A 26,753-nucleotide genomic window follows, 5' to 3' on the forward strand; every position below is an offset into this window, starting at 1 on the left:
TAGGACGGCGGAATATTGAAGGAAGTTGGAATATTGATTAATTGGTTCCTCTTATTTTATTTTTATATGGTTTTATAAATAGTTATATGGTGGAAGACTGGATGTATATGCAATATGGAGAACTGCCGCCACATCGGCTCCATATGATATCACGTCAACCAGAAGATTGTTCAAGCAAGCAAATGTTCATTGAAACCACGAATCGTCTAGATCCGTTGTCTCGGCTGTATTCATCATCAAGTCATCAGCGTCGCCGCCAAAGTCCCCAGACCCCACAAAAAGGTCGTCGAAATTCGACTCAGGCACGTCGTCCATCACTACATCGCGGCGTGGATTCTCTGCCGTGGTATTATTCTGGTTCTGTACATTGCTCTGGCTTGTCTGTGGAACACTAGTCTGACCGTTAACCTGGCCATTGGGCTGTCCGGTTGACGGTAAGAGATCCATGATAGCCTCATCACCGGCATTGGCATATGTTTCCAAGCCTGGGAGAAGCGAGCCTATCGAGCCTGAGGCATGGCTGATGCCACTCTGAGTATGTACCATCGGTTCGGCCGTGATAGCTTGTACATTGATTGGTGTACCGGAGATGGTAGTGTCCGGTATACCTACGGTTGCAACAGTAGGAGGTTGGGCTGGCTGTGTGGTTGTTGTTGATGATGCTGACTGCACCAGAGCTGTAGCGAGAGATGGCGAGGATGTTGTGGGAATCGTAGATGTTATGGTAGGTAGTGCTGCAGGCTGTGCTGGTGCCGTTGCCTGTGCCTGTGCCTGTGTGTCTGCTGGTTGTGTGGTGGGAGCCAGAGCCGGAGTTGGCGCGGACTGGGCGGTTGACTGCAGAGGCCCATTGACGGCTGGTGCTGTCACTAATTGGGCTGCTGGTGGAGCTGTTGACGACAGCGGTGCTGTAGCTGTAGCTTCGGATGTATCTGGGAGTGCTGGTGGTAGTGCTACCGGAGCGGCAGCTTCTCCTCGTTGAGCTCTGTTCAACTCTGCTTTTTTCTCACACACCGCCTGATAATCTATCTCCAGCAGAGCTTTGGCAAGGAACTAACCAAAACGGAGTATTAGAATGTATTTTCTTTTGAAGATGGAAGCATGGGTTGGGAGAACGGTACGATTTCCTGTTGCAGCCGGTCAAGAGCTCGCTGGAACTGTTCGTGTGCCGGTGGGATATGTCGCTTCAGCTCGTTCGGGTACCGCTCTGGATTACGGAACCAACGTCCTGTAGCCACCATCTAGACGGAGTTAGCTCTGTATTTCTCTCTTCCGTGTGTATATGTGCATGGATGCTGTGTCATGGAGCGTACCGTCTTGTTGGCCATGGCCGTCAGCTCGCCTAGGGCATCCTCACAGGACTGCCTGCGAGCCATAATCTCGAGACTTGGACCACCAAGCGCCGACGCCGTGTCTTCTGCGAGCTTGTCTGCCCTTCCCAAGATTGCCTGTGTCTGCTGGGCGACGGCTATCGGAGTGCTTTGGACGTGTTCCTTGCGCCGGACGGGACTAGAGGGCGAGAAGCTTTAATAACCTAGTGCTGGGATGGAGCTCCCGGGTTTTGCTGGTGCTGGTGGGGGAGAGCTAGTTCGGGAGGGATGTCGATAGGCGAATATCACCGCAACGACGCTGCCACAGAGGGGTTACCTAGGTATCCTTCGAGCTGCGGCCACCGAGAAGTCATCACAGGGTGAGATGGCATCGACGAAGTCAACCGTTATCGCTTTGTCGACTTCGTCATGGACGAGAAAAAGTGTGTCACATGACCATCTCAGTCGCCGGTCACTCTCGTCCATTTCCTCTTACTCTCACCACTTTTGCCAGTCAGCAGAGTAGAAGCAGACACAGGACGGAGGCAGCAGAGGCCGAAGCAGTGTAAAGCCGAAGAAGTGGCAGCTCACAATGGTAACCAACAGTGGCAGCCAGAGAAACCGCTGCTTCGTACTGACTGTCAGCTACTTCCAACTCCGCAAAAGCCCAAAAGAACGAGTGTTGGCGCTTCTGCTTAGTCAACCGTCCGAACAACGCAGAGGCCGCCTTTTATTTCTTCTCCGTCAACTTCAACTTCAACTTCTTCTTCTTCCTCTTCCTCTTCCTCTTCCTCTTCCTCTTTCTTCTTCACCACGAAGCGCTCTCTGCATCTTCATCTCCTTCTCCTCTCTTCCTCTCTCTTCTCCTTGCTTTTTCTTTGCCCGCCTTGTCTCCTTCTTCCTCCGTGTTTCCGTGTTTCTTAGCTGCGTGTTGTCCTTCTGTAGCTTCGTCTCCTACTTCTTTTCTCTCTATCCTGCTATCTCTCTTGACTCTCTCTCTCTTACTCTCTTACTCTTCTTCTCTTTGCTCTCTCTGAGCTCTCTCTTTATCTCTCTATCTCTTCGGTTCGTCTTCTAGCAGGCCCAAGTCGCTGCCATTGAACCGGCTCTTCTTGTCTGTCTATTTTTTCCACTCGTCCCGTCCATCTCTCCTCCCGCCCGCAGCTAGATCAGTTCAATTTAAACAGAAAAGAAAAGAAAAAGCAGACAGGGAAGCAAAAAAGAAAAAAAAAGGACCCCAGAAAGACCATCGTTTTGTGCGTATTATCTGCCTTCTTTTTTTTCCCTCTCTTCTGCTCTGCGTGAAGGTCAAATAACTAAGATATCTTTCTTCTTCTCCTCCCCAGTGTGGCCGTTCGATGCTCCTGACGGTCTTGCCAGAGTAACAGGGGTTTTTTCTTCTTGTCTCTTCTTCTTCTTCTTCCGTCTTCTCACTCTTTTCCCTTGAGACCTCTCGTCTCTCCCTCTCGGCCTCAGAAAACGCAGAGAGAGTAGCTAGCTAGCTCCAGCCTCATCTTCAACAGCCTTCCTTTTCCCACACACACCAAACACAAAAACCACACACCACCACCTCCAACCGGCCAACCTAAACACCACAAAATTTACACATACAAACCTCGTCGACCCATCTCGTAGTCTCCCAGCCCGGCACACTCGTCCAGCGGCTCCTTCCGATCTCGCCAACTTCGTCTAGCTTCGTCGTTTCGTTCTTGCAATGGCTGACAACGCCCCACCAGCGACTTCGACCTCGCTCCCTCCCCCTCCCCATCAGTCGGCTGCAGGCGCTCCAGGCCAGCAGCAACAGCAACAGCAGTTTGACAACTCCCAGGGAAATGGACAGACAAACCCGTCACACATGCCACCGCCACCGCTGCCGCCGGTTGTCATCCCGCAAAACACCAACCCGATTCCGACGGCAATCACCTCGCCCATGTCAGGGAACATGATGTCGCCTACCGCGGCCGGCGGTTATGTGCGTCGTTCTGCTCCAGAGCCCAACAAGCGAGCTCTTTACGTTGGCGGCCTTGATCCTCGTGTCACAGAAGACATCTTGAAACAGATCTTTGAGACCACCGGCCATGTGCAGAGCGTTAAGATCATCCCGGACAAGAATGTGAGTCAACAACTTTTTTCACTACTCTACTTCTACACTTTATATCTGTAACCCTGCCTTTTGGGTTATATCTTATATGTGTACCTTCCTCTCATCACCTTCTCTGTCTTTCTACATTTTCAGTCATTGTTTGTTTACTGCTTTATAAACTTTTTTTCCATCTTTCTAATTCACTTTCCCACTAACCAGGCATCCGCCCAGTTCCAGAGCAAAGGCTTGAACTATGGCTTCATAGAATATGATGACCCTGGTGCGGCAGAGCGTGCTATGCAGACCCTTAATGGCCGCCGCGTTCACCAGTCAGTATGTGTTGACCTACTTCTCTAGTTGTCGTTTGACCCGTGTTGGTGCTAAATGTCGGTTATAGGAAATCCGCGTTAATTGGGCTTATCAGTCCAACACGGCTTCCAAAGAGGACACTTCTAGCCATTTCCACATCTTTGTCGGTGACCTCAGCAATGAAGTCAATGACGAGGTTCTTCTCCAAGCCTTCTCTGCCTGTGGCTCAGTCTCCGAAGCTCGTGTAATGTGGGATATGAAGACTGGCCGGTCTCGTGGCTACGGATTTGTCGCCTTCCGTGAAAGAGCTGATGCTGAAAAGGCCCTCAGCTCCATGGACGGAGAGTGGCTTGGTTCTCGTGCCATCCGCTGCAACTGGGCCAACCAAAAGGGCCAACCTTCCATCTCCCAGCAACAGGCCATGGCTGCTATGGGCATGACGCCCACTACTCCATTTGGTCACCACCATTTCCCTACCCATGGCGTCCAGAGCTACGACATGGTCGTCCAGCAGACTCCCCAGTGGCAGACCACCTGCTACGTCGGGAACCTCACTCCCTACACCACCCAGAACGACCTCATCCCGTTGTTCCAGAACTTCGGCTACGTCGTCGAGACCCGCTTCCAGGCCGACCGTGGCTTCGCATTCGTGAAGATGGACACCCACGAGAACGCTGCCATGGCCATCTGCCAGCTCAACGGCTACAACGTCAATGGCCGTCCGCTCAAGTGCAGCGTAAGTTGACTCCCAAGTGTTTTTCTTATCTCTCCTTGCTTCCTCCTCTTCTTTAACTTTCATCCCGCGGTACTAACCTTGTGGGTCTCCCGTCTTCAGTGGGGTAAGGACCGTCCGCCAACCGGCCAATTTGACGCATATTCGCCTCAACAGAGTGGAAACCCGGCCTTCAACTCTGGTTCTTCGCCGTACTTTCCTCAGTACGGCGGCCCGGGCGGCCCAATGACGCCTCAAGGTAAACTTACTACCCTAGAAATTGCCACCCCTAACCCTGGCTCCCTTTGTGGCCGCTGCTAGTTGCCTCTTGTACAACTCAACCCTCGCGCTAACTTGTCACACAGGTGGAATGCCTCCAGCCCAAGGCTACCCTCAAGTCCAAGTTCCTGTGCAGGGAGGTCCAGGAGGCCCTGGAGGCCCTGGTGGGCCTGGCGCCGCCTCTGCTGGCTACGGCCGTGGTCAGTCCAACCCTCCTTCTGCCGGCTGGGCTCAACAACCTAACAACGGCGTCGGTGTTGGTGGTGCTGGTGGAAACTTTGGTAACGGTTTCGGTGGTTATCAGACTTAAGCTGAAGTTGTTGTTGCTCCTACTGCTGTCCCTCTACCCTCTACCGACCCCTGTACCCTGCCGATGCCTCCTTGCATTGCACACCACCCACATCCGACCCATCCTGCATCCGATTTCTGATCATTATTACGATTATCATCATTCTTGAGCGTAACTTCTTGGTTTGGTTATCGGGCAGCTCTGTTATTCTTTCTTTCAATTGGTTTTCTTCTCTTTTTCCTCACCTTCTTTTATTTTTCTTCTAAAACCTTTCTTTCCATTCCTGACTGCCTGACTTGGATTCTCCTGTTTCAACTTTTGGCCTATTGTCTACTCTATCTACCCAATGCCCTTTTCTTCCTTATCTATTTTTTTTCACCTCTCTTTTGGTCAATTTTCTCCTTTGCATCTACCTTCGATCCCTCCCAAATTGCCATCGGTATTCATGCTCAAAGTAAGGTTTTTTTATTTCTTGCTGGGTTTTTTTTTCATTCCATACTCACTTCACGTCTTCCATCTCTCTATGCCTGCATTTGGCTTTCCCCCGTGTTCCATCTCCCTGTCTGTGTGTCTCCTGAAATGAAACCCTTGATCCCAAGCTACTAACTAATCAACGAATACCCATTTCCCCAATATCCCAATTTGGCTTCCTTTTACCTTATGCTCTTTTTTCTCTTCCATCTACCTCCCCAACCTTTTGTGGCCTTATTTCTTAGCGCTCTCATTTTGTTAGCCCTGAACTTCATCTGTCTTTCCTTTATGATGACTGAGACCTCTTCCCTCCTGATGCCTCTTTTTCTCTTTCACCTTCTGTCTTTTTCACCGTATCAAATCTCCTCTCCTGCCGTCGAACAGTCCTAACCAACAGCGTTTGATGTCTGAAGCTGAACTGAAAAAAAAAGCGTTTCAACCCCCTTGGCCTCTTCCTTACCCTGTTGTTTTTCTTCCGGTCAAACAGCCTGATAATGATTCTCAGGTCTATCTATCTTGTTGTTCCATCATTTTTTTCACTTCTTCTACTTCTTCTATCCTGTGCTTTTCTTAGCCTTTACTTCTTAACTTCAACTTGTCTTCTTATATCTATTCACCACAGTTTGAATTGACTTGATTCCTTGGGGTTTTCTGCTCGTTCCTTTATCCCTCGACCCATACAGCCATATGGATACATGGGATTCTTATCTATCTTCTACCCGCTCTTATCTATTTATCTATCTATTTCTACTCTATCAGGTGAGGATGTGAAGCAAAAGCGAGTCTCTTTCATTAGCGGTCGTCGGTTTTACTTTTGATACCCCCTTTTTCCTTCGTTGTCCCTTTTCCTCGGACTCTTAACGGTCGCGATGGCTTGATGACTTTCATATGGTATGATAAAAATATGCATTCCTCCCAGCAAGCAGAGATCTTTGAAGCATTGTTTCCTTTGGGTTAACTATTTACTTATACCTATGATGTACCCCGTACGGTTGGGTTCCAGAAATACAGGCCGGTAGTGCTGGCGTTAGCACCTCCCTTCGCTTTGGGCTATGGATTATGTATATACTAAACTGACTGCAACAAGACGAAGCAGCCCCAATCTATCTTTCAGCTCCTGTCGGCTGCCATACAAACTGTGTAAGTACCCCGTCTTCCAAGCTGTAGATGCGTCTCTCTATAACCATCAAGATATAAATTAAAAAATAAAATAAAAAATAAGCAACCATGCCAAGCCTTGCCATTGTGCTCCCCACCAAACTCAATTTCATCAAACTAAAAGTCGTCGCTAAAAGTGAAGACAGATTTCGCCTCAGGAAGCGGAAGACGCGCACTCTGCTCTGCGGCTCTCCCAATAACCTACGTTTTAACAACAGCTTGCTTATTACCTTCATAGACGTGTTGCCCCCGCGCTTACTCCCGTTCATGGGAGATGGGAACGCAGAGACGCGACTCGACGGTGCCACCGGGCCACGACTAGGGGGAAGCTTTGCGCCAGCCAACCCGCCATATCACAAGAGAAACAGCACCGGTAGCACAGGGCTGTCGAGCTCATTCCTGTCCCGGTTCACTTTCTCGCGCATGAATCCTCCCGACACCTCGAAAACCACACATGGCAAGGCCGAAGGCGAAGAGGAAGCCGACGGAGATGAGAGCGGTGGTGGCAGCGACAGCATGCGGACGACGGGCCAGCAGGCTGGAGTGCAGCGGTTAAAGGTACCGGATAGGGCTATGGCTAGCGTTCTGAACCAGCAAAGGAGAAAGACACGGAGAAGGAAAGGTTCGTTGAGGAAGACGGCTTTGCTTGGGACAGGTATATTGCGGATGGAAGGCAAGGAGAGGTTTGCTAGTGGTGGGACAACGCTGAAGCGAGCAACGGGGATATTTCTTGACCAGTATGACGGCACGGCAGACATGGAGGAGGGTAAGAGTAGAGGGAAAAAGGAGGTTGGAAATGATGGAGATATTGATCGTAAAGTTGGCTCTGTTGGCTCACAGGGTAATCAGCAGTTATCTCAGCTCCAGCGGCGGCTCTCAGCGTCATTCGAGGACGGCGAGTCTACTCCTCGACGAAGCTATAGTCATTCGAATACGCTTGCCGTGGATCATGACGATTCCCCTTCTGCATCTCCCTCTCCCTGGAACCAAAACCGGCAGCAGCAGGAACAGCAATTGCGACGCTCCCTGATAAACAATGGTTCTTTCTCAAGTACCACGCAAGAAGGACAGTCCAGCGCAGCAAACTCCGTCCAAGATGATGCTACAACAGATGATGAGGACGGACTCTCTCTACCACGACTGAATACCTCAAACTTCTCTCGCCTGTCAACCAAAACTAGCAACAGCAGTATATCCACGTCTCCCATAATCCCTCCTCTGCATATGCCATTATCGGCTCTACAAACAGCTGCATCCTCTAGTTCTGACTCGTTCTTCAAACATCCGGGCTCCATGGCGCAGATCTCACGCTCAGCTTCTCAGCGTATTCGATCCCCGCTAGCAACTTCGAACACTGCCGAAATCACCAGCCCGTCAGAGATCTGGGACTACTCTGAGACCGAGTGGTGGGGGTGGATTATACTGATAGTTACCTGGTTGGTGTTTGTTGTCGGCATGGGCAGCTGTCTTGGAGTCTGGAGTTGGGCGTGGGATGTTGGAGAGACTCCTTATGCACCACCTGAGCTGGAGGATGATGCCACTCTTCCGATCGTAGGGTATTATCCTGCCCTGATCGTTCTGACAGCTGTTATGGCCTGGGTTTGGGTAATAGTTGCTTGGGTGGGCATGAAATATTTCCGACACGCAAATATTTCGGGGGACGATACGTGAGCACGAACTGTCCGCACTACAGCATGTCTATATACCCTTCCTGGGAGTATACTCATGCTATGATCATCTTATCCTTTCTTTTTCACTGATGAGCATTTTCTAACGGTATTTGGGACATGGACTGTTGGCTGCATTGGTTGTTAAATGTGGATAACTGGATATGACGTCCACGAATTGACTTTATATCAATCTATATACCCTAGGAGTTGCCGGAGAAGGGAAATGACAATATAAAAAAAAACCAATAAAAAGAAATCAGATCTTCAACAGTCGCCATAAAATGAGAACAACATGGGTATCCAAGCTAAACTAGAGTAATATCATACCTCAATCGACAAAATATGGTCCCCGGACTAAGATGGAAGGGCGACCCCACCGGCATTCCGGTGCATTTCCAGGCTTGGACTGTCTATCTCTCGTCTAGCTCCACAAGCAGTTATGATAGTATTTGCCGCTCCATTGACTCTGGGAACACCTTCACCTTCAGGTGCAACGGTGGTTCCAGGAGCTTTGCTAACCAAACCCTTTGAGACAGCGAACCCAGACGACCTGTCATGATTTGGGTCTCCGTCATAGAATTCGTCTATGATGGGGTGGATGAGGACATTTTGTTTGTGGATAGTGAGAATAGAGTTTGTGGGAACAGTGACCCAATTATCTATGGTTCAACCTAGTTAGTATTGGTCTTGCCATATCATATACACAAATGGGTATTGACTTACGCCTTTCAAATGTGAGCGGTTCACTGGCTACCAGGACAATGTCGGCTCCCTTGTCGTGCCTTTCCATCTTAAAATCACCTTTGACCTTGCCTTCTTTCCATTTGGTGCCTGATGAAAAGTACAAGCTGGCAGCCTCGTCTGTTTTGCTGCTCACATACCGGGTGCAAATAACAGAATGTCCATCCGTTACCGCAAAGTTGAGGAGACTTCTCACCTCGAGATCGGTCATGGCATATTCCTTAGGGATGGCAGCGATAAATTCGTTGATTTTCCGGATCGTTTTGGTCATCACTCCTCTCAACAGTTCAGGGCCAAATCCTCCCTCTGGCGCTGAGCTAGGATCAACTCCTTCCTTTTCCATCAGATCCAAGAAAAGAGCAAATGCCCATTCACTGTCGGTTCCTCCCTTGACGCCCAGATACCATTTGTTCGCCAGTGAATCGCCAAGTGGTCGTTTTATATGGTACCATCCTCCAAGGTTTCCGTTGTGCATCCACATAAGAGTATTGTGCTGAAATGGATGACAATTGTTCTCCGCTAGAGATCCCTCAGTTGTTGCTCGCACATGTGCAAACACAAGTGATGAGCATGTTTTCGATGCAATTCGTTCAAGGTTGTCGCAATTCCAGGCGGGAAGGGTCGAAGTGAAAATGCAGGGTTCCGGTCCGAGCTCCGGGGAAGTATAGAATCCAACGCCGAATCCATCGCCATTTACCGGTCGTCGTGTATCCTAAGAGGTCCCTTGTTAGATATACAGGATGGTCTTTCTTGCAGTTGCTGGCATCTCCGACCAAGCTGGTAGTCGTAGGAGGATCAAGCTCACCAATCTCAACCGACAATCATAAGATTGGGTTAGAATAGAGTGACTGGGTTCGGTTATCAACTTGCTTAGTAGGATATCATTCCTCCCCTTATAGACCTAGCAATTCCAGTCACAGTCAGCATTAATTGGAACCTGACCGCTTTTCTTCGGCGGAGTTCTTAGCAAACTGGGAGTCATACCAAGAATCGACACATTTTCTATAACAATATCATCAATCACCAGGATAATTACAGGCAAGGCCGAAAATGTAGTACAGAGTAATGAGAAGAGGGATTAGAGCTTCGTTCTCGAGCTGGGTCTCCGCAGTGGATGCGAGTTAATCGAAGCAGGGGTAACAAGTCTCGATGTAGACAATTAGCTTGCGAGCGAGCTAGTAGACACAGCAACTAGCACTTGGTCTATGAGCAATCAGTCTCTAGAGAGGTCGACCAGAAACGAGCGAGGTCTGTGTATTATATATCGAGAAATGTAGCTGAGAGTCAGCTCAAAACAGTTTCATCTTTGACGTTTCGGCTTTCTATTTGCTCGTCAAAGATAAGAAGATGTCGTAATAAGCAGATAGGATCACGTGTAAGAAGCTAAGTCGCTCTTTAGCTTTGGTGAGCTGAGTCATGGATTACTAACAATAAAACAGCACGGCTCTCCTGCCACTTCGAGTCATGTCCTATACATAGCTACTTCGGGCAAGGAGTATGGGAGTAGATGATTAAAGGAAAGAATATGCATTGATAAGTAGCATGGTGGCTAATGAAGAAGCATTGGGGATAAAAAGCCTGGCCTCTAATATTCATTTCCCTTTCCCGTCACAACGCTGGTGTAACGGCCACGGATCTAAATCTCATATGGCAAGTCATGCTCTTTAGCCACACCGATTAACCAGTTAGAATCATGAACCCTGCGTAACTCACCTATGATAAATGGAATATCTGGTGGCCAAAGCCTGCGCCCCTCTCCAGTACACTTCTAACGAAAGTGTCTACTCCGTAGCCACGCTAGCATGACCCTTCACGAAGCATGGTAAAAGCGTTGGCGGAGTTTTCGCAGGCTGCAGCCTTCAGTTGGCATGCATTGGAAAAGGTCTTGAGGGCCCCATCGCTGCCCATACCACACACGGGTTTGAAGTCAGCGGTACAGATCACTGACTGTATATTCGAAACATATCAAGTTTGAGTTAGCACTGGGTAAACATCGCCATCACCAGGTCGAAGTGCTTACACATTCTGGGGCCCGTTTCATGTCCCTGCCTCTGTGAGCCACGGAGAGACCAATGGTCATGAAGGTCAAGAGAAATTGGATCTTCATTTTAGTTGGTTGCTGTTGATAGCTAAATCACCTGGCAAGTGCTCCGTTGATCTAGGGTAGATAAGGCGAGCAAGGAAGATCTTATGTGGAATATGGCTCGCGAATGGCGGTCATAAATAGAGGAGAATGGTGGAAAAGTGTCCGGAATTTAAACCACTCGTTCAAATTCCAAGTCTCACAAGGCCCCTTTTCAATACAAAAAGAATTGGGCGCAAAGAACAAACTTCACTAGTGTCGAAGATCGGTCTGACATGTCTAGCACGTCCTCCCCCCCAAGGACCTTTGAAATAAGCTGAAAGATGGAATGATAAGTGTTCAAATATTCATTGCTCAGCCCCGTATTGGTTTGTGGTTGGGCCAAACACAAAGCACCAACACATATCGTCAAGGGTTGCGTTGGCGAAAACGGTCCATGATAAAAGCACCCTCCGTGAGAAAGTTCAAACAAAAGGTGGTGCAGCGATATATGAGATTTGTCTCTTTACACGCTTTGATGCTCTCGATCCATGGTTAGAACAGAGTCGCAGTATCACCTACAGGCAAGATTCTCAGGTCGTCGCCAGATCCGAAAACGGGAAGGTTGATGCCGGAAGCTTAAAGGTTCCAGGCTCACTGCCAAGGCACAAATTATCACGTGAAACATGCTACTTTGACACGTATTAGTCATGTGTTAGTCATGAAAAAGCGGCGAGGGCCATCCCTGGAATTGTTCATTTTGGCGTCACCGATGAAAGACGGACTTGATGGGATGAACAGTGACCAGAACAGTGCGATTACACCACCGCGACAGAGGTGCTGGCCACGCGAATGATTGGTTGTGTCTTACAGGTTACCTTATGAGACGGACGATATGAGTGGGAGACTACTCTCCCGCAGCGCTGCGCTGCTCTCACGCAGAACGGTTGCGCGCCAATTTCAATACTTCGGCGTCACAAGAGCCGGGGGCCTTATCAACCCCCAGGGCAACGCCTACCTACGTGTGAGATCATGGCCTCTAGGAACGAATGCCATTCACAATGTTCCGGCGGTCAGGACGATTTCCTTTGCGCGCGTGCTGCCCAAGCTTGCTCTGAAGCTTGCTCGCATACCTGCTATGTTTGGAGGTGCAATGATAGCAGGCCTTGCATATATTCAGTATCAAGCAGCTCGTAAGTGATCTGATATGGGTAGCTAGCTCTTATCTCTGCCTGACATTTTCTAACCATCTCCCGCATGTATTATATAGAAGCCGGAAATTATGCAATCGATGTGATAAAATCAGCCGGTGAAACTGCAGGTGGTGTGGCTTTGGACGCGCTTCAGAGCCTTCGAGATATTGCGGAACAGACGCAGCAGGGTATCCAAAATACGCGGGATAATATTGAAGTACCGGAATGGGTGCAAAAAATTCTCCGAATGAACGAATATGCTGGCGGATCTTCCGGCGACGGCGGCAGTGGTGGGGGAGGGTCCCCAAAGAAGAGCAATGCCGGAATTGCGATGGCTAGCGCTGCCGCTGGCTCAGGCTTGGGATTCGATTCGGATCAGGAAAATAGGAGCGCTGCTAGCTTGGCTTTGGACGAACAAATGATGACCTTGACCCGGAAAATGATCGAAATCCGAAACATGCTGCAACGTGTCGGCCAATCCAACTCGCTGACATTACCGTCAATAGTGGTAATTGGATCACAGTCATCAGGCAAGAGCTCAGTGCTTGAGGCCATCGTTGGCCATGAATTCTTACCAAAGGGATCTAATATGGTCACCCGTCGTCCAATAGAGCTTACTTTGGTCAATACCCCTGATGCTTCTGCGGAGTATGGAGAATTTCCGGCTCTGGGCTTAGGAAAGATAACAGATTTTAGCCAAATTCAGCGCACCCTGACTGATCTAAATCTTGCAGTTCCAGAAAAGGACTGTGTCATGGATGAGCCGATCCAACTTTCGATATACTCTCCTCACGTACCTGACCTTTCTCTCATCGACCTTCCTGGTTATATTCAGGTTGCTGGCCGTGGCCAGCCTCATGAATTGAAACAAAAAATATCCGACCTTTGTGACAAGTATATCCAGGCTCCGAACATTATACTAGCGATTTCGGCTGCGGATGTTGATCTGGCTAATTCCACAGCTCTAAGAGCTAGTCGGAGGGTCGACCCTCGTGGCGAAAGAACTATCGGAGTCATCACCAAGATGGATCTTGTCGACCCTGAAAGAGGCGCTAGCATTCTGTCGGATAGGAAATACCCATTACGCCTGGGATATGTCGGTATTATCAGTCGGATTCCACAATCTGCTGGCCTCTTCTCCCGCGGAAGTGGAAATATTTCAAACGCGATAGTGAAGAATGAGAATGCATACTTTAGCGCACACCCACAGGTGTTTGGCCCCGATAGCGAATTGCTTGTGGGTACAAGTGTCCTCCGAAAGAAACTTATGCAAACTCTGGAACAAAGCATGGCGTCTAACCTTGCCGGAACTCGCGATGCCGTTTCTCAAGAATTGGAAGAAGCTACATACGAGTTCAAAGTCCAATACAATGACAGGCCTCTAAGCGCTGAATCATATCTTGCCGAGAGCTTAGATAGCTTCAAGCGTTCCTTTAAGGAGTTTAGCGAGGGTTTCGGGCGGCCACAAGTTCGGGAGTTGTTGAAGGCTCAGCTGGACCAGCGTGTTTTAGATATCCTGGCTCAGAGGTATTGGAACAAGCCGATAGATGACATCTCGCCAGCTCTACCAGAGGTTGATCCTTTAAGCAGTCTACCTACCTCAAACCCAGATTCCTTATATTGGAGGAGAAAACTTGATGCTTCTTCATCGGCTCTTACCAAGTTAGGAATTGGCCGACTCGCTACGACAATTGTTGCAAATTCATTGCAGAGCCATATTGATTCTCTTGTGGCCTCGTCAACTTTCAACGCACATCCCTACGCACGGAAAATCATCGAGGAGGCTTCTACCACCATACTCAATGATCGATTCTTCAGTACGAGTGACCAGGTGGAGAATTGCATCAAGCCTTACAAATTTGAGATTGAGGTTGATGATATGGAATGGTCTAAGGGTCGAGAAAATGTGACCAGAAGTTTGAAGGAAGAGCTAAAGGCATGCGAAAATGCCCTGAAAAATGTTGAAAACACAGTTGGAAAGCGGAAACTCAGGGATGTTATGTCATTCGTGGATAAATCACGAAAAGGAGACGTTAACGTTGAGGGCGATAATACCGGTGGTGCCGGAGGCTTTAGTGCATCATTGATTGAGCAGGGTAAGTAAGTCCTGATTTAATTATCTGTGTTACACGTACACTGACTTCTTTATTTAGCTCGTAATGCTACCTTCCTACGAGATAGAGCCGACATTCTGAAGATGCGACTTCTCGCCGTTCGCTCTAAACAATGTTCTTCTAAGAAAAACCGGCATTACTGCCCCGAGGTGTTCCTGGATGTCGTTGCCGACAAGCTTACTTCCACCGCCGTTCTTTTCCTCAATGTTGAGCTACTCTCTGAATTCTACTACCACTTTCCTCGGGAACTTGACCTAAGATTAGGTCGTCACCTATCTGAGGCAGAGGTAGAACGATTCGCCCGTGAAGACCCGCGAATCAGAAGACATTTGGACGTGATCCAGAAGAAGGAAATGCTTGAGCTAGTTTTGCAGAAGATTGAAAGCCTGCGGCAACTGGAAGGGCGCAGCAAATCCAATTCCCAGCAAGCGTCTACTACGAAGGAGCGTGCAAAGGGAAGCTGGCGTCTATTTTAAGTGCCGTAACCTTCCAAAGTGACTGTGTTGTACTCTTCCCTTCATGACCATTTTCTTTTGCGCTTTACGTTTTGATATACCAATACACCAAAGACTTCGGCGGCGTTATTTTGGATTGGCTTTGGGTCACCAGATATATATATCTGGTCTGGCCTATTTCCAGCTGGCTTGCGAAGTGTTTGGTCCACCCTACTATTCCTCTCCATTATGTATATACAAACCCAAAATCTAATGTCATTCAAAAGGTTTTTCTTATTTGTAGCGCATCTCAAATAGGAGCACCATCCGTAAGCTGGGGTATGTATGGCGGGCACTCAAACAATACACATATTCCAGCCGTATGCCATAAATCCAAGTATTATACATGCAAATATTCCCGCTCTACATACTCCAAGGCGAAAAAAAGTAGTGTACAGAACGCCATCAATACCATTGTAAAAAGATGTGATCCAAGACAGTCACCTGCCTTTCCATTATTTGCTCCTTATCCCACCCTTGTCCACCGTTCATCTGGTCAATGGCGAGGGTCTGTATTCGTTTCCAAATGTCTCCTCCTGTATCTTCGTGTTGTTCCACTCAATTCTGCCAGGAATATCTTTCACTTCTCGCAATGTAGAGCCCAGCTTTACGACAGAATATCGTATCATTCGTGGATCAAGACCAAGTGTTCGTCGCATTTCCTTTTGAACGGGAGCAGAGGCATCGAAACGCATGATGAAATGATGGCCTGCGGTGTTTTTCACCTGATGTTTCGTGGTAGGTCGTGGGAGAGTGAAGGGACCCCAGTTGGTATATCCGCGAACAACGCCGCCGGAACGGATGACTTGGAGGCCAAGGGTACGGGCAATACTAGGATTAGATTGTTAGACGGCCTGCCACGCAATATAATCTATAACTATTGTATATCAGGTGGACTGAAGCTGATGTTCACCTACTCTTTAACTTCTTGGAGACTGCCCTGACGGACCTGTAGGAGACCAGTTAGCAAGCAGATTCGAGCAGTCCCAGCATTCAATATAGCTTCTTCATAGGGTATACTTACAATTGCAACTAGTTCGTACAGCATCGCGATTGTCTCTGCCCGGTGGCCTCGATTGTTGATATCAATATGTAATATCAATATGTCTTTTGTCACTGTCGAAAAGCAAAGCAAATATCTTTTTTCATGCGGTATCGTTACGGTATCAATTATTACCAAATTGACCAATGACGGGACGTTTATTGCCGACCCCGGAGCCATTTCACGTGTTATCGGTCGGTGTATTCGTGTAATCTGAATACGCCGTGGTCTCGCTATTCTTCCCTTTTCCCGAAGCTTCACCGAACTGTTTCCCGTCAACTTCTTCTCCCCGCCACACAACGAACTTCCAACACTGCTCCTTCTTTTGCGCCGTCTAGCATCCTGTTCTGACCGTTGAAAGAAGCCGTCTAATTGTTAGAACCGTCCGCAATGGCTGCCACCGCTGTCCGATTTGTTGCTCCTCTCCGAAGCGCCCTCAGCGTTCCCCGATTCCGAGCTTCCTCCGCTCTTCGCTATGCCGCTCAGCCAACCATCAGACGGCCATTCTCCCAGAGTTCATTCCGTACGTACAATTGGAAAGCTAGATGGATGATTTATGCACTGAGCTGAGGTTCAATTGAACCACAGTCATCTATGGGAAAATTATAGAACGTGAGCTGACTGTTTCGGTTACTGGTTCAATAGTTCAAGCAAAGAAATACACCGAACAGCATGAGTGGATAGATGTTGCCGCTGATGGCAAGACCGGTATAATTACGACCCTGATTTTTGAGCCCCTTTCTATATTCCAAAGTACTTGAGAAGTACTACACCTTCTACTGGAATGATCTATTGTTCATGCCTGCGGAGGAATTGATTACCGGAAGCCGATATAGCTAACAATGTATGTGATAGCTACGATTGGTATCACCGGTTATGCTGCCAAAGCCCTAGGAGACGTTGTTTACGTTGAACTTCCAGAGGTGGAGGATGAGGTGGCAGCCGGTGACAGCTTTGGTGCTGTCGAGTCCGTCAAGTCTGCTTCCGACGTCTCGTCTCCTGCCAGCGGAAAAATTATCGAGGTCAACAACACTCTAAGCGAGAAACCAAAGACCGTCAACGACTCGCCTGAGGGAGATGGATGGTTCGTTAAGATTGAGATTACCGATGCTGCTGAGCTGGACGGTTTGATGGATGTTGAAGCATATAAGGCCTCCCTTGAGGAAACCGATTAAGCCCGTTGGTGACTCCGATTCATCTCCAGGAATCTATACTCTGAGTCCTTATGGTTCCATGGTTCGTTGGCTACAAATATTGGTCATGATGTTCATGTATACTTTGTTTCACCCTTTTAGACGGATGAAGGCTTAGACCTGACCCTAATTCCCCAGTTTTGTATTCAAATTCTGACCGAAAATAAGAGGTATGTACAAGGGCAAAAAATGGTGTGCTTGTATTGTTCGCGGGTTGGCCGTGGTGTTATTGCTATTCTTATTTCCTATCATTTTACGTACGAGGTTGTGTATATACTCTTCAACAGATATAAAGGTTCAACAACCCAGCTTGAATCGTGATACCCACGCAAATCGAAATGCAGCCTAAATTGATATCTATTAATTGAACAGCTATTTATACCAATGTGAAACTTCAACGGTTTCGTAAACATGATATGAGAAAGTCGAAGGGGTATTTCCATCAGTTCACGTTTTTATGTCGGAACCAACCAGGTGTATGGCATAAGGAAATTAAGAAACAACCACATGATCAGATAGGCGGTATTGATTCTCGACAGATGGGGCATTGTAGTCTTAGCCGCATCCACGTTTCCAGGCACTGAGAGTGGAAAATATGGCGGCAAGGAGTTACCATATAGGCACGCCGACTGAACAAATGCGTGGCACCTGTCGTTACACTAGCTCCAGCGCCGTGATCATTTCCAGTAACAACTGGAACATTGATATCCTGCATGCATATAGCACAGCTAAAATCCCTCCTGTTATGGCGAGAATCTATCTCCTTGCCTCCATCATGCGAGCCTGGTGGAGGCTCACTCTGCTCGGCACGTAGCGAGGATATCGGCAACGCATCTCCAGCCTCCAGATCCTCTGCAGAGCCGGAAGCAGACGCATCTCGTAGGATTGGATGGTAATCGTATGCAGGCGGTACCCAGCTCTTGGGAACGAAAAAGCGTGGCCCAAGGATATCCTGGCTAACAAGACTCCAAATTTGGATCCATACCCAAAATACGAGCAAAAGTGTGGTAGTACCACCAGCCCGGATAAATAATACGTTCTGGGGTATAAAGTAGAAATATAAGAAAGGGAACAGACGAAGAAGGCTTTGTCCGATGACAAATTCCCACCTTAGCGCCTTGCGGCAGTTCCGCATTATATTCCGGTAAATTTGCGGCGTCCAGAACGAGAGATAAATGAAGGACAAAGTGTTGGCATAAATAGTTCGGAGACGGCTAGGCCAAAAGAGTGCCCACGACGAGAAAAATAACAAGCTGAAAAGGAGGAAATAGAACCGTGAATACATCGCGCCAGCATTAGCTGTATCGTCGTTCTGATCAGGAGGCGTGGGGTTCGCAACAGTACTCGGGTTTTCATCCTGATCTGGAGGGAGGAAAACTGGGGTTGCACCTGTATCGGCGGGTCGTCGTGCTGTCACCGGTAGCGGAAGGGTTGATGGAGTTGGTTGGGCTACGGTTTGCTGCCGTTGCTGCTGTTGTTCTCTTCGCTCCGGAGCCTGCACCAGCCAGATTTCAATCTGAAATTTCATCCCCAGAAAGCTAACGCCAAAGAATGCCAGGAACGAGGTTGCCGTAAGTAGCAAAAAAGAAGTCTCAGAGTAGAGCTCTATAAGAATAAAAGACATAAACAACGCGTCTCCCATTGACATCATAGCGATGGTGTAGAAGCTTACTCGGCTTCTGGTTGAGGGTGTTGAGGATTCCTTCATCTGCTTCATCAGCAACAGTATTTGTGCGGCGAGTATTCCAGCGATGACTGTGATAAAGCGCCCAGCATATTTACTATATACTTCTTGTTTCAACCCGACTAGGTATAATTCGTCTGTAGGAGGGTATTCTGGTGAGGCTTTCGTTTCTAGGACGAAACCACAGTCCGGAGAAAATATAACACCAGATAATACTAGTGGTGGTGGTTTTGGGATAGGTGCTCCCGTCGGGAATCTGAGTTCCTGCTCGATGCCCCTTATAACGGAGTCCGGGATGGGCTTCCCCGCCGATAGTAGGGCATGTTGCTGCAGGTATATAACATACTCGCAATTGGGGGCTGGAAGAGAGGCCGAACTTGTTCCCTGCGAGAGAGACGACCAAGGCAAAAATGTACTGAGATGACTGGATCTCTCCGAAAGCGCTTCAGTGAGCGAGCTGTTAAGCAGTTCACGAGAAAGTTCAAATGTGTCATTTGACAAAGCCAAATGGGGTATCGATGCAAGACCTGCATACTTTTCGCTTGCAGATGTAAGAATAATCCCTCCTGACACCGGAAAGTGTACACCATATAGAGGTACTACCCAGCTCTCTCCAAGAGATCTATCAGTCCGTAGAAGCATCTCTACCTTGATCTCCTCAACGCCTTCGCCATCCTTGCCATCTGGCTTTAGACTATGTCCCTGGCCCTCATGTAGACTGAAGACGATACGACCCTTGGGAGCGGTAACATTGTGGCCAAATTCCCGGGTGAAATACTCGTGCTCTGTGATGATAGTAGTTAGGTTGAGTTCTGGCCGGCTCAGTCTCTCCGTTTCCATATTGCGCACCCATTCACCGCGAACATTGCCCGAGACATTGTGGTAAACTGGAAGCGAGAGATCGGTGATATTTGTCTTCGAAGATACCGTATCTGAAGATCCAGAAGCGCCAAGTGCCAGTTGTAGTTGCTTCCTGGCCTTCTCTTGCACTGACGGAAGCAGGTTCCACGCATAGCCATCGGTGGCTCTTAGGCCGGCAAGTGGAAGCCATCGATCAGCTTGAGGATCCAAATCTCCGTAGTGAGAGGAGTTCAATGAAGCAAGAGCACGCTCCTCATCAGCTAGTCGGCGTTTATAGTCGCGTATGGAGACCGAAGACGGCGGGTGAGGGTTTGGCGCCGTAAAGAGAAAGAAGAGGAGGATGAAGATGAAGGCACCACGACGTCCGTCCATGGGGGCTGACGGCCGGGAAGCTTAGCCGGCCTGTCGTTCAAGTCTAAAATCCATGTCCTGCTCCCGTCGTAGAGCTCCCGTCGTCCTCCTTGTGTGGATGTTTCAAGGTTCGTTGCTTGAAGCGTTGGTTGATGTTGATATTGATTGAGGCTGCAGCGATTACTGTAGCTAAATCCAAAATAGCCGCGGCGAGATCGCCAAGCGCCAAAGGAGATAAGATCAACCTCACGCTTGCTATAACATACCAGATAACACAACCCACCACTCAATGGACTCGCAATGACTGCATGACGGCTGCCCCTCACGCGACACGCATAGATATAATGCTTTCCAAGTAGAGACGGAGATCTGATCGTTGTCTTTCTGCGCGAATACCTTGTGGCAGCTTGCCTGATCTGGCCATCATGGCTTCAGGGCTCCCTATTCCACTCCCTCCCCGGACCCCCAGTCCACCGCCGGATAATGGCACCTCTTCCCCAGCGGGGAGCACTTCTATGGGCTACCAGAGACAAGGATCTCTTGAGCCCCCGCCGCTCTCGTCGTTGTCGGATGCCTTTCCTTCAGGGTCCTCAGGTATAGTCTACGTTCCATGCGGTGTCTGGGTATATGCAATGCCAATGCTCACTAACCTCCTCTGAACAGACGCTTCGTGGAACTCATATAGACGGCCAAGTCTGGATGTTCCAAGTCCGTTTAATTTCAAGCCTACAACTCTTGCAAAGACTCCAGTCCTGAAATCAGTATGTGTGGCCACTTCTCCGAAACTCCCCTTACCATGCTAACTATTGTAGAATGTTGGACAGCGCCGCGGCCACAAATATAAGCACAGCAGTGTGTCTCACCAGATATTCCTTGAACCACCTCCAAGGGCACCGTTGGCTCTTCCAAATTCATTGCCGATCCCAACATTCATAGAATACCGAAAGAGCATGTCTAGAGACCAGAAGGCTCGGTTTTGGTGGAGTTTGTGCCATATGGCGGTGGCAGGATATACGCTATGGAGCGCTCATGGGTCCATGGCCATGACTGGACTTTCACATTTGATGCTCTTTGACTCTCTTGGGGCAATGTTGTGCGTTGTGGTTGATATCCTTGGGAATTTTGAAGTCTGGAAGAGGTCCAGCATCCGGCACCCATTTGGGTTAGAAAGGACAGAGGTAGTCGCTGGGTTTGCCTTATCCGTCCTTTTATTCTTCATGGGTGGTGACTTGATTTCCCATACCGTGCAACATGTCCTTGGAGGCTCCCATCACGCACACCCCCATGACGAGCATGAGCGAGTAACTCCAGGAAGCATTGATATGACTGCACTCCTCTCTATTGCTGCCACTCTGATTTCAGCTATCGGGCTCAAAAATCATGGACGAATTGGCAAGGCCATGCGTGTCACTTATATACAAGCACTACCGTCCTTGCTGAGCAACCCTGCTCATTTCCTTACTCTATCATGCTCCACCCTCCTCCTTTTACTCCCTTTGATATCTACTTCCTTCTATTCGATTCTTGATCCGGTTATTTCCTTTACTCTCGCATTTTCTATGTGTGCCCTAGGTATTCGCCTAGTGGTAAACTTGGGCTCTATGTTGCTCATGTCTTACGCAGGACCTGGTGTTTCTGCCGTCATGAAGGACATTGCTGCACACCCGTCAGTCACAAACGTGGAGGAAGCGCGCTTCTGGCAAGTTCACTATGGCTTGTGCATGGCTAATATCAAGCTGAGAGTGATCGGATCAGAGGAAGCAATTACCCTGCTCAGGGAGCGGATAGTCAACATGGTCAAGCAGCGTCTCGGCGGCGAGTATGGCACTGGAATGCAGAAATGGGAGGTGTCTTTACAATTCAATGTTGATTCAACATGACCTTATATTTTGTTTACGATCTCCTTATATACTTATGGCAGTTGAATAACACACCGGTCTCCTAGCAACCATGAGCATCCTCTGGAAATTTCCATCACAATAAACAAAGCACCCAAGATTGCTCTTTTATTCTCGCTAAAAGGAAATTTTGCAGTTACTCACAATGATTTCCTTCTAGAATACAGACTCGTTGCGGCTTAAGTCTTAAAGATGGTATCGTCCCTCAAGCCAGTGACTGCCGCCAGTATAAAAACAGTTAGTGACATGTCTGTCATGGACGAAGGGGCTACCTATGCTGGCCAGGAAATTACTACTGAGAATTCAATGTAAGCCTTGCCTTGCCTTGTCCTATTGTCACCAACCGTCTACTAAGCAAATGGTGCTAGTTCTGTACCAGAGCCTCTGGATCATCAGAGGATCTCTTTCTTTCAATTACCCCTGAATGTTCGCAAGGAAATATACCAATATGCAGTTGCCCCGGGGAAGGTCTTCGTACGTCCATTCGTTTCGTTCCACTACATAAACGATCAGAGCAGACTTTACACCCATAAACCGCCAAATATGGCAATGTTTTTGGTCTGCAAGAAAGTGTACGAAGAAGCCTGCTCGGTATTCTACCGAGACAATACCTTTTCAATCCTACATCCCGACGTCCTTTTGGAAATTTCGAATGAATACCCCCGTGTAAGGGACCATTTAAGGCGTATGCATAGCATTGAGGTTGTCTTCCATCACCGGGATTTCCAATACCTCAGTGGTCCTTTTTGCGATGATTTGCTTGCAGGCAGCATTGCCTTAAAACGACAGGACAAGCAGGAGGGTAAGGAAAACGGCAAAATGGCAAAGAATCTCTTGAAATACCGAGCTTCCATACTGGGAGCCAGGACATATACCGCTGGTAGTGGGGGTGTTGATCGAAATATAACCCCTATACTTCCTCATGCACAGGACATTAAGAGCATGCAAGATTATCTTTTTGGCCGTACATTGACATTTCTCCGTCAGCGCCTCCTTATTTCAAATCTTGAACTGAAGTTCATGGAATGCATTTGCCCTGAAGGATGCTGTCGCCTTGCTGGAGAAATACTGAATTGGGGAACTAGAAAGACATGGACATTTGACCTCCCACGAAGCATATCCGTAACAGGAGCCACAGAAGAGGAACGGAAGCAGATTTTGGAAACAATTGCTCATCAACGACCGAGCCCAGAGGTTGTAGACCTCCTGCTGAAGTATCAAAGTCGACGCAAGTCTTTCACAAATCGATCCATCAGGGGAATCCTCAAAGCCATCGATCTTGGTAAAAAGTGATATCAGCTAGCAATACTGATTTCTCTACAAAGTTGAAAGTTTATGCTTGTCTCGAGAAATAAAATCTTGTAATGGTAACCGGATGAAGGTTCTTTTCACGGGATTCCTTGACGTTCATATTGGCAGAAATAAACGGCATGGAATAATGTTATAAGTACAATTTTAATAGTCTCTCTCTCTAGTTCTCTTCTAAAAAGGTGAGACTGCGCAATTCCCCATCCCTCCACTTGATATATCCACATTTCTATACTGTTGGTCCTGGAACCGCTCGCCCAGCGAATGTATCGAAACCCGGTTCTCGCCTCAAGAAGTGCTGGCTAGAATTCCTCCTCGTTAAGCCTGGCCAAGTCCAACTGGTTCAGCTGCATCCCTCTCGGCTCTTCTCTGTCTCTTCTCAAGGAGCATTCGTTTTCTCTCGGCAAGCATTTTCAATTGTCGACCCTCCACACCTTCCAGCCAGTATCCAAAGCTTCCACCAACTGTTGCAAATAGAGGGTAAACCCATAGGGATTCCTTGTTGAAGAATGGGCGCATTTCAATTCCAAGCTGCCATAGTCGGACGGCAACGCCTATATATAGATGAGATGTCAGTCAGATACGATTACACACCAAGTGACTTAGACCGAGGTATGCGATCTAAGAGGGAGCCATTGACATGCGGGTAGACGTAAAGCCAGCCATCAAGCGGCAGCTAATACGTCTATAGATGGAGAGAAAGATATCACTAACCGAAGCCGCTCCAGAAGAGCACTTTGTGGACTGGCATGATGAGAGGTGTTGAATGAGTTTGCTGGACAACGAGTGGGCGACAGTGGAACTTGTCCACACAACAAACAGGCCGGAAATAGGTGTGAGTGCTCTGCTCTCAATCGTAGGCTGTCAATAGAGCATCCCCAGGGAGAGCAATGCCGATGTGTGTTCGATATCTGCTGCGTCGACTGCTTGAAGTCGCCGGTTTTGCTTGAGGTCTTGATTTGACCGTGGACGGACGTCGCGGCGGGTGCGGGTTTACATTTTTCCGTGCGACTATCGATCAATTTTCCAATTGGGCATTCACCGCGCAGAAGAAAAAGTGACCTGATGGATGTGGGAGAAGACGAGCAACTGCTATGCCAGCGCTGCTCTATGACGATATGGGATGAGGCTGCTGCGAGTGCTCTAGCGTTATACTGTGATTTCAGGGACGTCAGCTCATGATGGCGGAAGCAGAGACTGAAGTGGGCGGCGCAAAGCGCATGGGGTCCAGCATAGAAAGTCTCCGGCGCAAGAAGTTCAAGCTGTCAGAGCTGCCCATTTCTACGGCCCAGCGGACTACGATCGACAATCTGTTATATTCTTTCAAGAAGAAAGGAGGCTTTGATGCAGTTCGAAAAGAAGTTTGGGCCAAATTCAATGATAGCGTGCGTTGTGAACATCTGCATACGTTCCTGAATACCCCTGTGCTAATAAATATTCTCATAGGATGCTAAGAACTCATTTACAGCATCTTTAATTGAAATGGCCGAGTCTGAAATCGAGCGTGACCCGTCTTTGCTATCTCGTGAAAGGGGGAAAGCCGCTACCCTAATCTCCGGTGCCGTTGACCGCAGTGATCTACATTCAGGAATTGAAGAATCAGTTGACGCGATAATATCCAATCACATTGACGAGATACTAGCCTGTCTACGCAAAATTCGCGTTCAGGAGATTGGCCAGGAAGCGGCTGATGCTGAAATTGCCAAAGGACTTACCACGGATGCGGAGTACGAGAAGCTTGTTCAAGCTAAGAGAGACGAGCGCGAGAAGATTAGGCAAAAGGAACTGGAGAAAGAAAGGAAAGCGGAGGAAGAAAGAAAGAAAGCTGAAGCCGAAGAAAAACGACGGCAACGTGAGATACGAAAGCAGAGGGAGGAAGAAGACAGGAAGAGACGAGAGGAACGAGAGGAAAAGCGGCGGGCTGAAAGGGAAAAGCAACGCGAGGAAGATAGGTTGCGAGACGAACGGCGAGAACGAGAACGGGAGGAACGGTATGAGCGAAGAAGGCGAGAGGAGAAAGAACGATACCGTGAACGTGAACGAGACCGGGAGCGTGACTATGACAGAGATAAAAGCAGACGGGTGGATCTTGACCGCGGAAGAGATGGTAGCGGTACGCCACGAGATGCGTCCAGGGTGCATAAAACACCAGCCCCACCAGTGGATGAGAAGGCGCTGGAAGATGCGGCCCTTGAGCTGCTACTCAAAGAAGGAAAGGAGCTTGCTGCTAAATCACGACAAAAGCCAGAGTTTGATTTTGAGCAAGCAGAAGCCCTGGAAAATGGCCAGGTTTTACAGCCAGCTAATACCAACACTCGCAGTACTTCCTCCAAGCCCAGAACGGAATCGGCTCTTCCTTCTCAAGACCCCGTCAGGTCAAGGACAGAAGATCGCGAAAGCCGCCGCAGCCATAGTCGCCGACGTGACCGTAGCAGGTCCAGGAGCAGAACCAGAACCAGGAGATCTTCAAGGCATGATGACAGATATCGAGACGCCGACCTAGATAGGAGGGAGTCAGAAAGACGTCCCCGTGATTTCGACGTCTATCGACCTGGAGAACGAGACAGGCGAGACCGTGATGACCGCTCTGTTCGTGCTAGGTCTCGACGCCGGAGCAGGAGCCGAAGCCGAAGTAGAGCAGTGGATGACATGGATAAATACCGGCCTTACGATCGAGACAGGGAAAGGGAAAGAGATCGTGACCGTGGCCGTGACCGCGATAGAGATAGGGATAGAGACAGAGACAGAGATAGAGATCGTGATCGGGACAGGGATCGAGAAAGGGATCGAGACCGTGAGCGTGAGAGCAGAGGCGAATATCGCAGCTATCGCCCCGGTGCCCGTTCAAGATCTCGCTCGAGAGCAGCATCCCATAGGCCAGCACGAAGATCCAAGTCCCCGTCTCGGTCACGGTCTCGATCAACCACTCGGCGGAGATACCGGGAAAGGGACCGGTCAGGATCCCGAAGCCGTCGAGCCAGGTCAACGTCAAGAAATGCTGGAGGGGATATTGATCGGTACGTTCCTCCAACATCAACGCGGAGCCGGTCACCAAAACGTAGGGCAAGGTCACCAGACAGAGATAGGGAAAGGGATCGTGACCGTGACCGTGACCGTGATCGTGATCGTGATAGGGACAGAGACAAAGATAGAGACAGAGATAGAGAGAGGGAGAGAGAAAGAGATCGAGACAGGGACAGGGACAGGGACAGATCTCGAGATAGGGACAGAGGCCGAGACAGAGATAGGGAACGTGAGAGGGACCGCGACAGAGACCGCGATCGTGATAGGGATAGGGACCGGGACAGACTTCCCGATATTGATCGGTACGTCCCAGGAGCCGCTGAGAAGGAATCTCGAGGGACCAGCGTTGATAGAGAGGACAGAAGAAGCAGGCGTCGAGACGCAAGCCGTTGAGCGTCAAACGTCTTTACTACCTTGGCCCAATGTTTGTATTACTACTATTAGGTGCATTTTCACGGAGTTTTGATATGTTCATGGGTGTAACTTTATCCAGGATAATGTTAGAAAGGT

The 26,753-nt window shown here is 48.7% G+C and overlaps 13 protein-coding genes across 13 annotated transcripts; 7 read left to right on the plus strand and 6 right to left on the minus strand.

Moving 5' to 3' along the window:
• Positions 1–186: 186 nt before the first annotated feature.
• On the minus strand, positions 187–1,373 carry MGYG_03338 (hypothetical protein; the record flags this gene model as incomplete). Its single annotated transcript, XM_003175770.1, has 3 exons — positions 187–1,050; positions 1,119–1,238; positions 1,311–1,373. The coding sequence occupies 3 exons, from the start codon at positions 1,371–1,373 to the stop codon at positions 187–189; spliced, it is 1,047 nt and encodes a 348-aa protein (XP_003175818.1).
• A 1,648-nt stretch (positions 1,374–3,021) lies between these two features.
• Positions 3,022–5,000, plus strand: MGYG_03339 (nucleolysin TIA-1; the record flags this gene model as incomplete). The annotated part of the gene is made up of 5 exons (XM_003175771.1): positions 3,022–3,420; positions 3,610–3,723; positions 3,788–4,435; positions 4,535–4,670; positions 4,777–5,000. 5 exons carry the CDS (start codon positions 3,022–3,024, stop codon positions 4,998–5,000), a joined length of 1,521 nt encoding a protein of 506 aa, XP_003175819.1.
• A 1,677-nt stretch (positions 5,001–6,677) lies between these two features.
• Positions 6,678–8,279, plus strand: MGYG_03340 (hypothetical protein; the record flags this gene model as incomplete). The annotated part of the gene is made up of 1 exon (XM_003175772.1): positions 6,678–8,279. One exon carries the CDS (start codon positions 6,678–6,680, stop codon positions 8,277–8,279), a length of 1,602 nt encoding a protein of 533 aa, XP_003175820.1.
• Positions 8,280–8,632: 353 nt separating this feature from the next.
• MGYG_03341 (glucosamine 6-phosphate synthetase) lies at positions 8,633–10,018 on the minus strand (the record flags this gene model as incomplete). The annotated part of the gene is made up of 4 exons (XM_003175773.1): positions 8,633–8,937; positions 9,002–9,731; positions 9,825–9,920; positions 10,004–10,018. 4 exons carry the CDS (start codon positions 10,016–10,018, stop codon positions 8,633–8,635), a joined length of 1,146 nt encoding a protein of 381 aa, XP_003175821.1.
• Positions 10,019–10,816: 798 nt separating this feature from the next.
• On the minus strand, positions 10,817–11,126 carry MGYG_03342 (hypothetical protein; the record flags this gene model as incomplete). Its single annotated transcript, XM_003175774.1, has 2 exons — positions 10,817–10,966; positions 11,040–11,126. The coding sequence occupies 2 exons, from the start codon at positions 11,124–11,126 to the stop codon at positions 10,817–10,819; spliced, it is 237 nt and encodes a 78-aa protein (XP_003175822.1).
• An 850-nt stretch (positions 11,127–11,976) lies between these two features.
• On the plus strand, positions 11,977–14,864 carry MGYG_03343 (msp1; the record flags this gene model as incomplete). Its single annotated transcript, XM_003175775.1, has 3 exons — positions 11,977–12,274; positions 12,352–14,370; positions 14,428–14,864. 3 exons carry the CDS (start codon positions 11,977–11,979, stop codon positions 14,862–14,864), a joined length of 2,754 nt encoding a protein of 917 aa, XP_003175823.1.
• Positions 14,865–15,370: 506 nt separating this feature from the next.
• Positions 15,371–15,930, minus strand: MGYG_03344 (mitochondrial 37S ribosomal protein YmS16; the record flags this gene model as incomplete). Its single annotated transcript, XM_003175776.1, has 3 exons — positions 15,371–15,713; positions 15,800–15,831; positions 15,907–15,930. 3 exons carry the CDS (start codon positions 15,928–15,930, stop codon positions 15,371–15,373), a joined length of 399 nt encoding a protein of 132 aa, XP_003175824.1.
• A 384-nt stretch (positions 15,931–16,314) lies between these two features.
• MGYG_03345 (glycine cleavage system H protein) lies at positions 16,315–17,099 on the plus strand (the record flags this gene model as incomplete). Its single annotated transcript, XM_003175777.1, has 3 exons — positions 16,315–16,447; positions 16,570–16,677; positions 16,780–17,099. The coding sequence occupies 3 exons, from the start codon at positions 16,315–16,317 to the stop codon at positions 17,097–17,099; spliced, it is 561 nt and encodes a 186-aa protein (XP_003175825.1).
• A 529-nt stretch (positions 17,100–17,628) lies between these two features.
• On the minus strand, positions 17,629–20,034 carry MGYG_03346 (hypothetical protein; the record flags this gene model as incomplete). Its single annotated transcript, XM_003175778.1, has 1 exon — positions 17,629–20,034. The coding sequence occupies one exon, from the start codon at positions 20,032–20,034 to the stop codon at positions 17,629–17,631; it is 2,406 nt and encodes an 801-aa protein (XP_003175826.1).
• A 404-nt stretch (positions 20,035–20,438) lies between these two features.
• Positions 20,439–21,893, plus strand: MGYG_09016 (hypothetical protein; the record flags this gene model as incomplete). The annotated part of the gene is made up of 3 exons (XM_003175779.1): positions 20,439–20,607; positions 20,677–20,774; positions 20,826–21,893. 3 exons carry the CDS (start codon positions 20,439–20,441, stop codon positions 21,891–21,893), a joined length of 1,335 nt encoding a protein of 444 aa, XP_003175827.1.
• Positions 21,894–22,103: 210 nt separating this feature from the next.
• Positions 22,104–23,204, plus strand: MGYG_09017 (hypothetical protein; the record flags this gene model as incomplete). The annotated part of the gene is made up of 2 exons (XM_003175780.1): positions 22,104–22,219; positions 22,280–23,204. 2 exons carry the CDS (start codon positions 22,104–22,106, stop codon positions 23,202–23,204), a joined length of 1,041 nt encoding a protein of 346 aa, XP_003175828.1.
• A 333-nt stretch (positions 23,205–23,537) lies between these two features.
• Positions 23,538–23,970, minus strand: MGYG_03349 (NADH:ubiquinone oxidoreductase kDa subunit; the record flags this gene model as incomplete). Its single annotated transcript, XM_003175781.1, has 2 exons — positions 23,538–23,773; positions 23,934–23,970. The coding sequence occupies 2 exons, from the start codon at positions 23,968–23,970 to the stop codon at positions 23,538–23,540; spliced, it is 273 nt and encodes a 90-aa protein (XP_003175829.1).
• Positions 23,971–24,400: 430 nt separating this feature from the next.
• MGYG_03350 (hypothetical protein) lies at positions 24,401–26,636 on the plus strand (the record flags this gene model as incomplete). The annotated part of the gene is made up of 2 exons (XM_003175782.1): positions 24,401–24,604; positions 24,666–26,636. 2 exons carry the CDS (start codon positions 24,401–24,403, stop codon positions 26,634–26,636), a joined length of 2,175 nt encoding a protein of 724 aa, XP_003175830.1.
• Between the last annotated feature and the right edge of the window lie 117 nt (positions 26,637–26,753).

This window comes from Nannizzia gypsea, genomic scaffold, assembly GCF_000150975.2.
Source record: "Nannizzia gypsea CBS 118893 supercont1.2 genomic scaffold, whole genome shotgun sequence".
In the NCBI taxonomy this organism is placed as follows: domain Eukaryota; kingdom Fungi; phylum Ascomycota; class Eurotiomycetes; order Onygenales; family Arthrodermataceae; genus Nannizzia; species Nannizzia gypsea.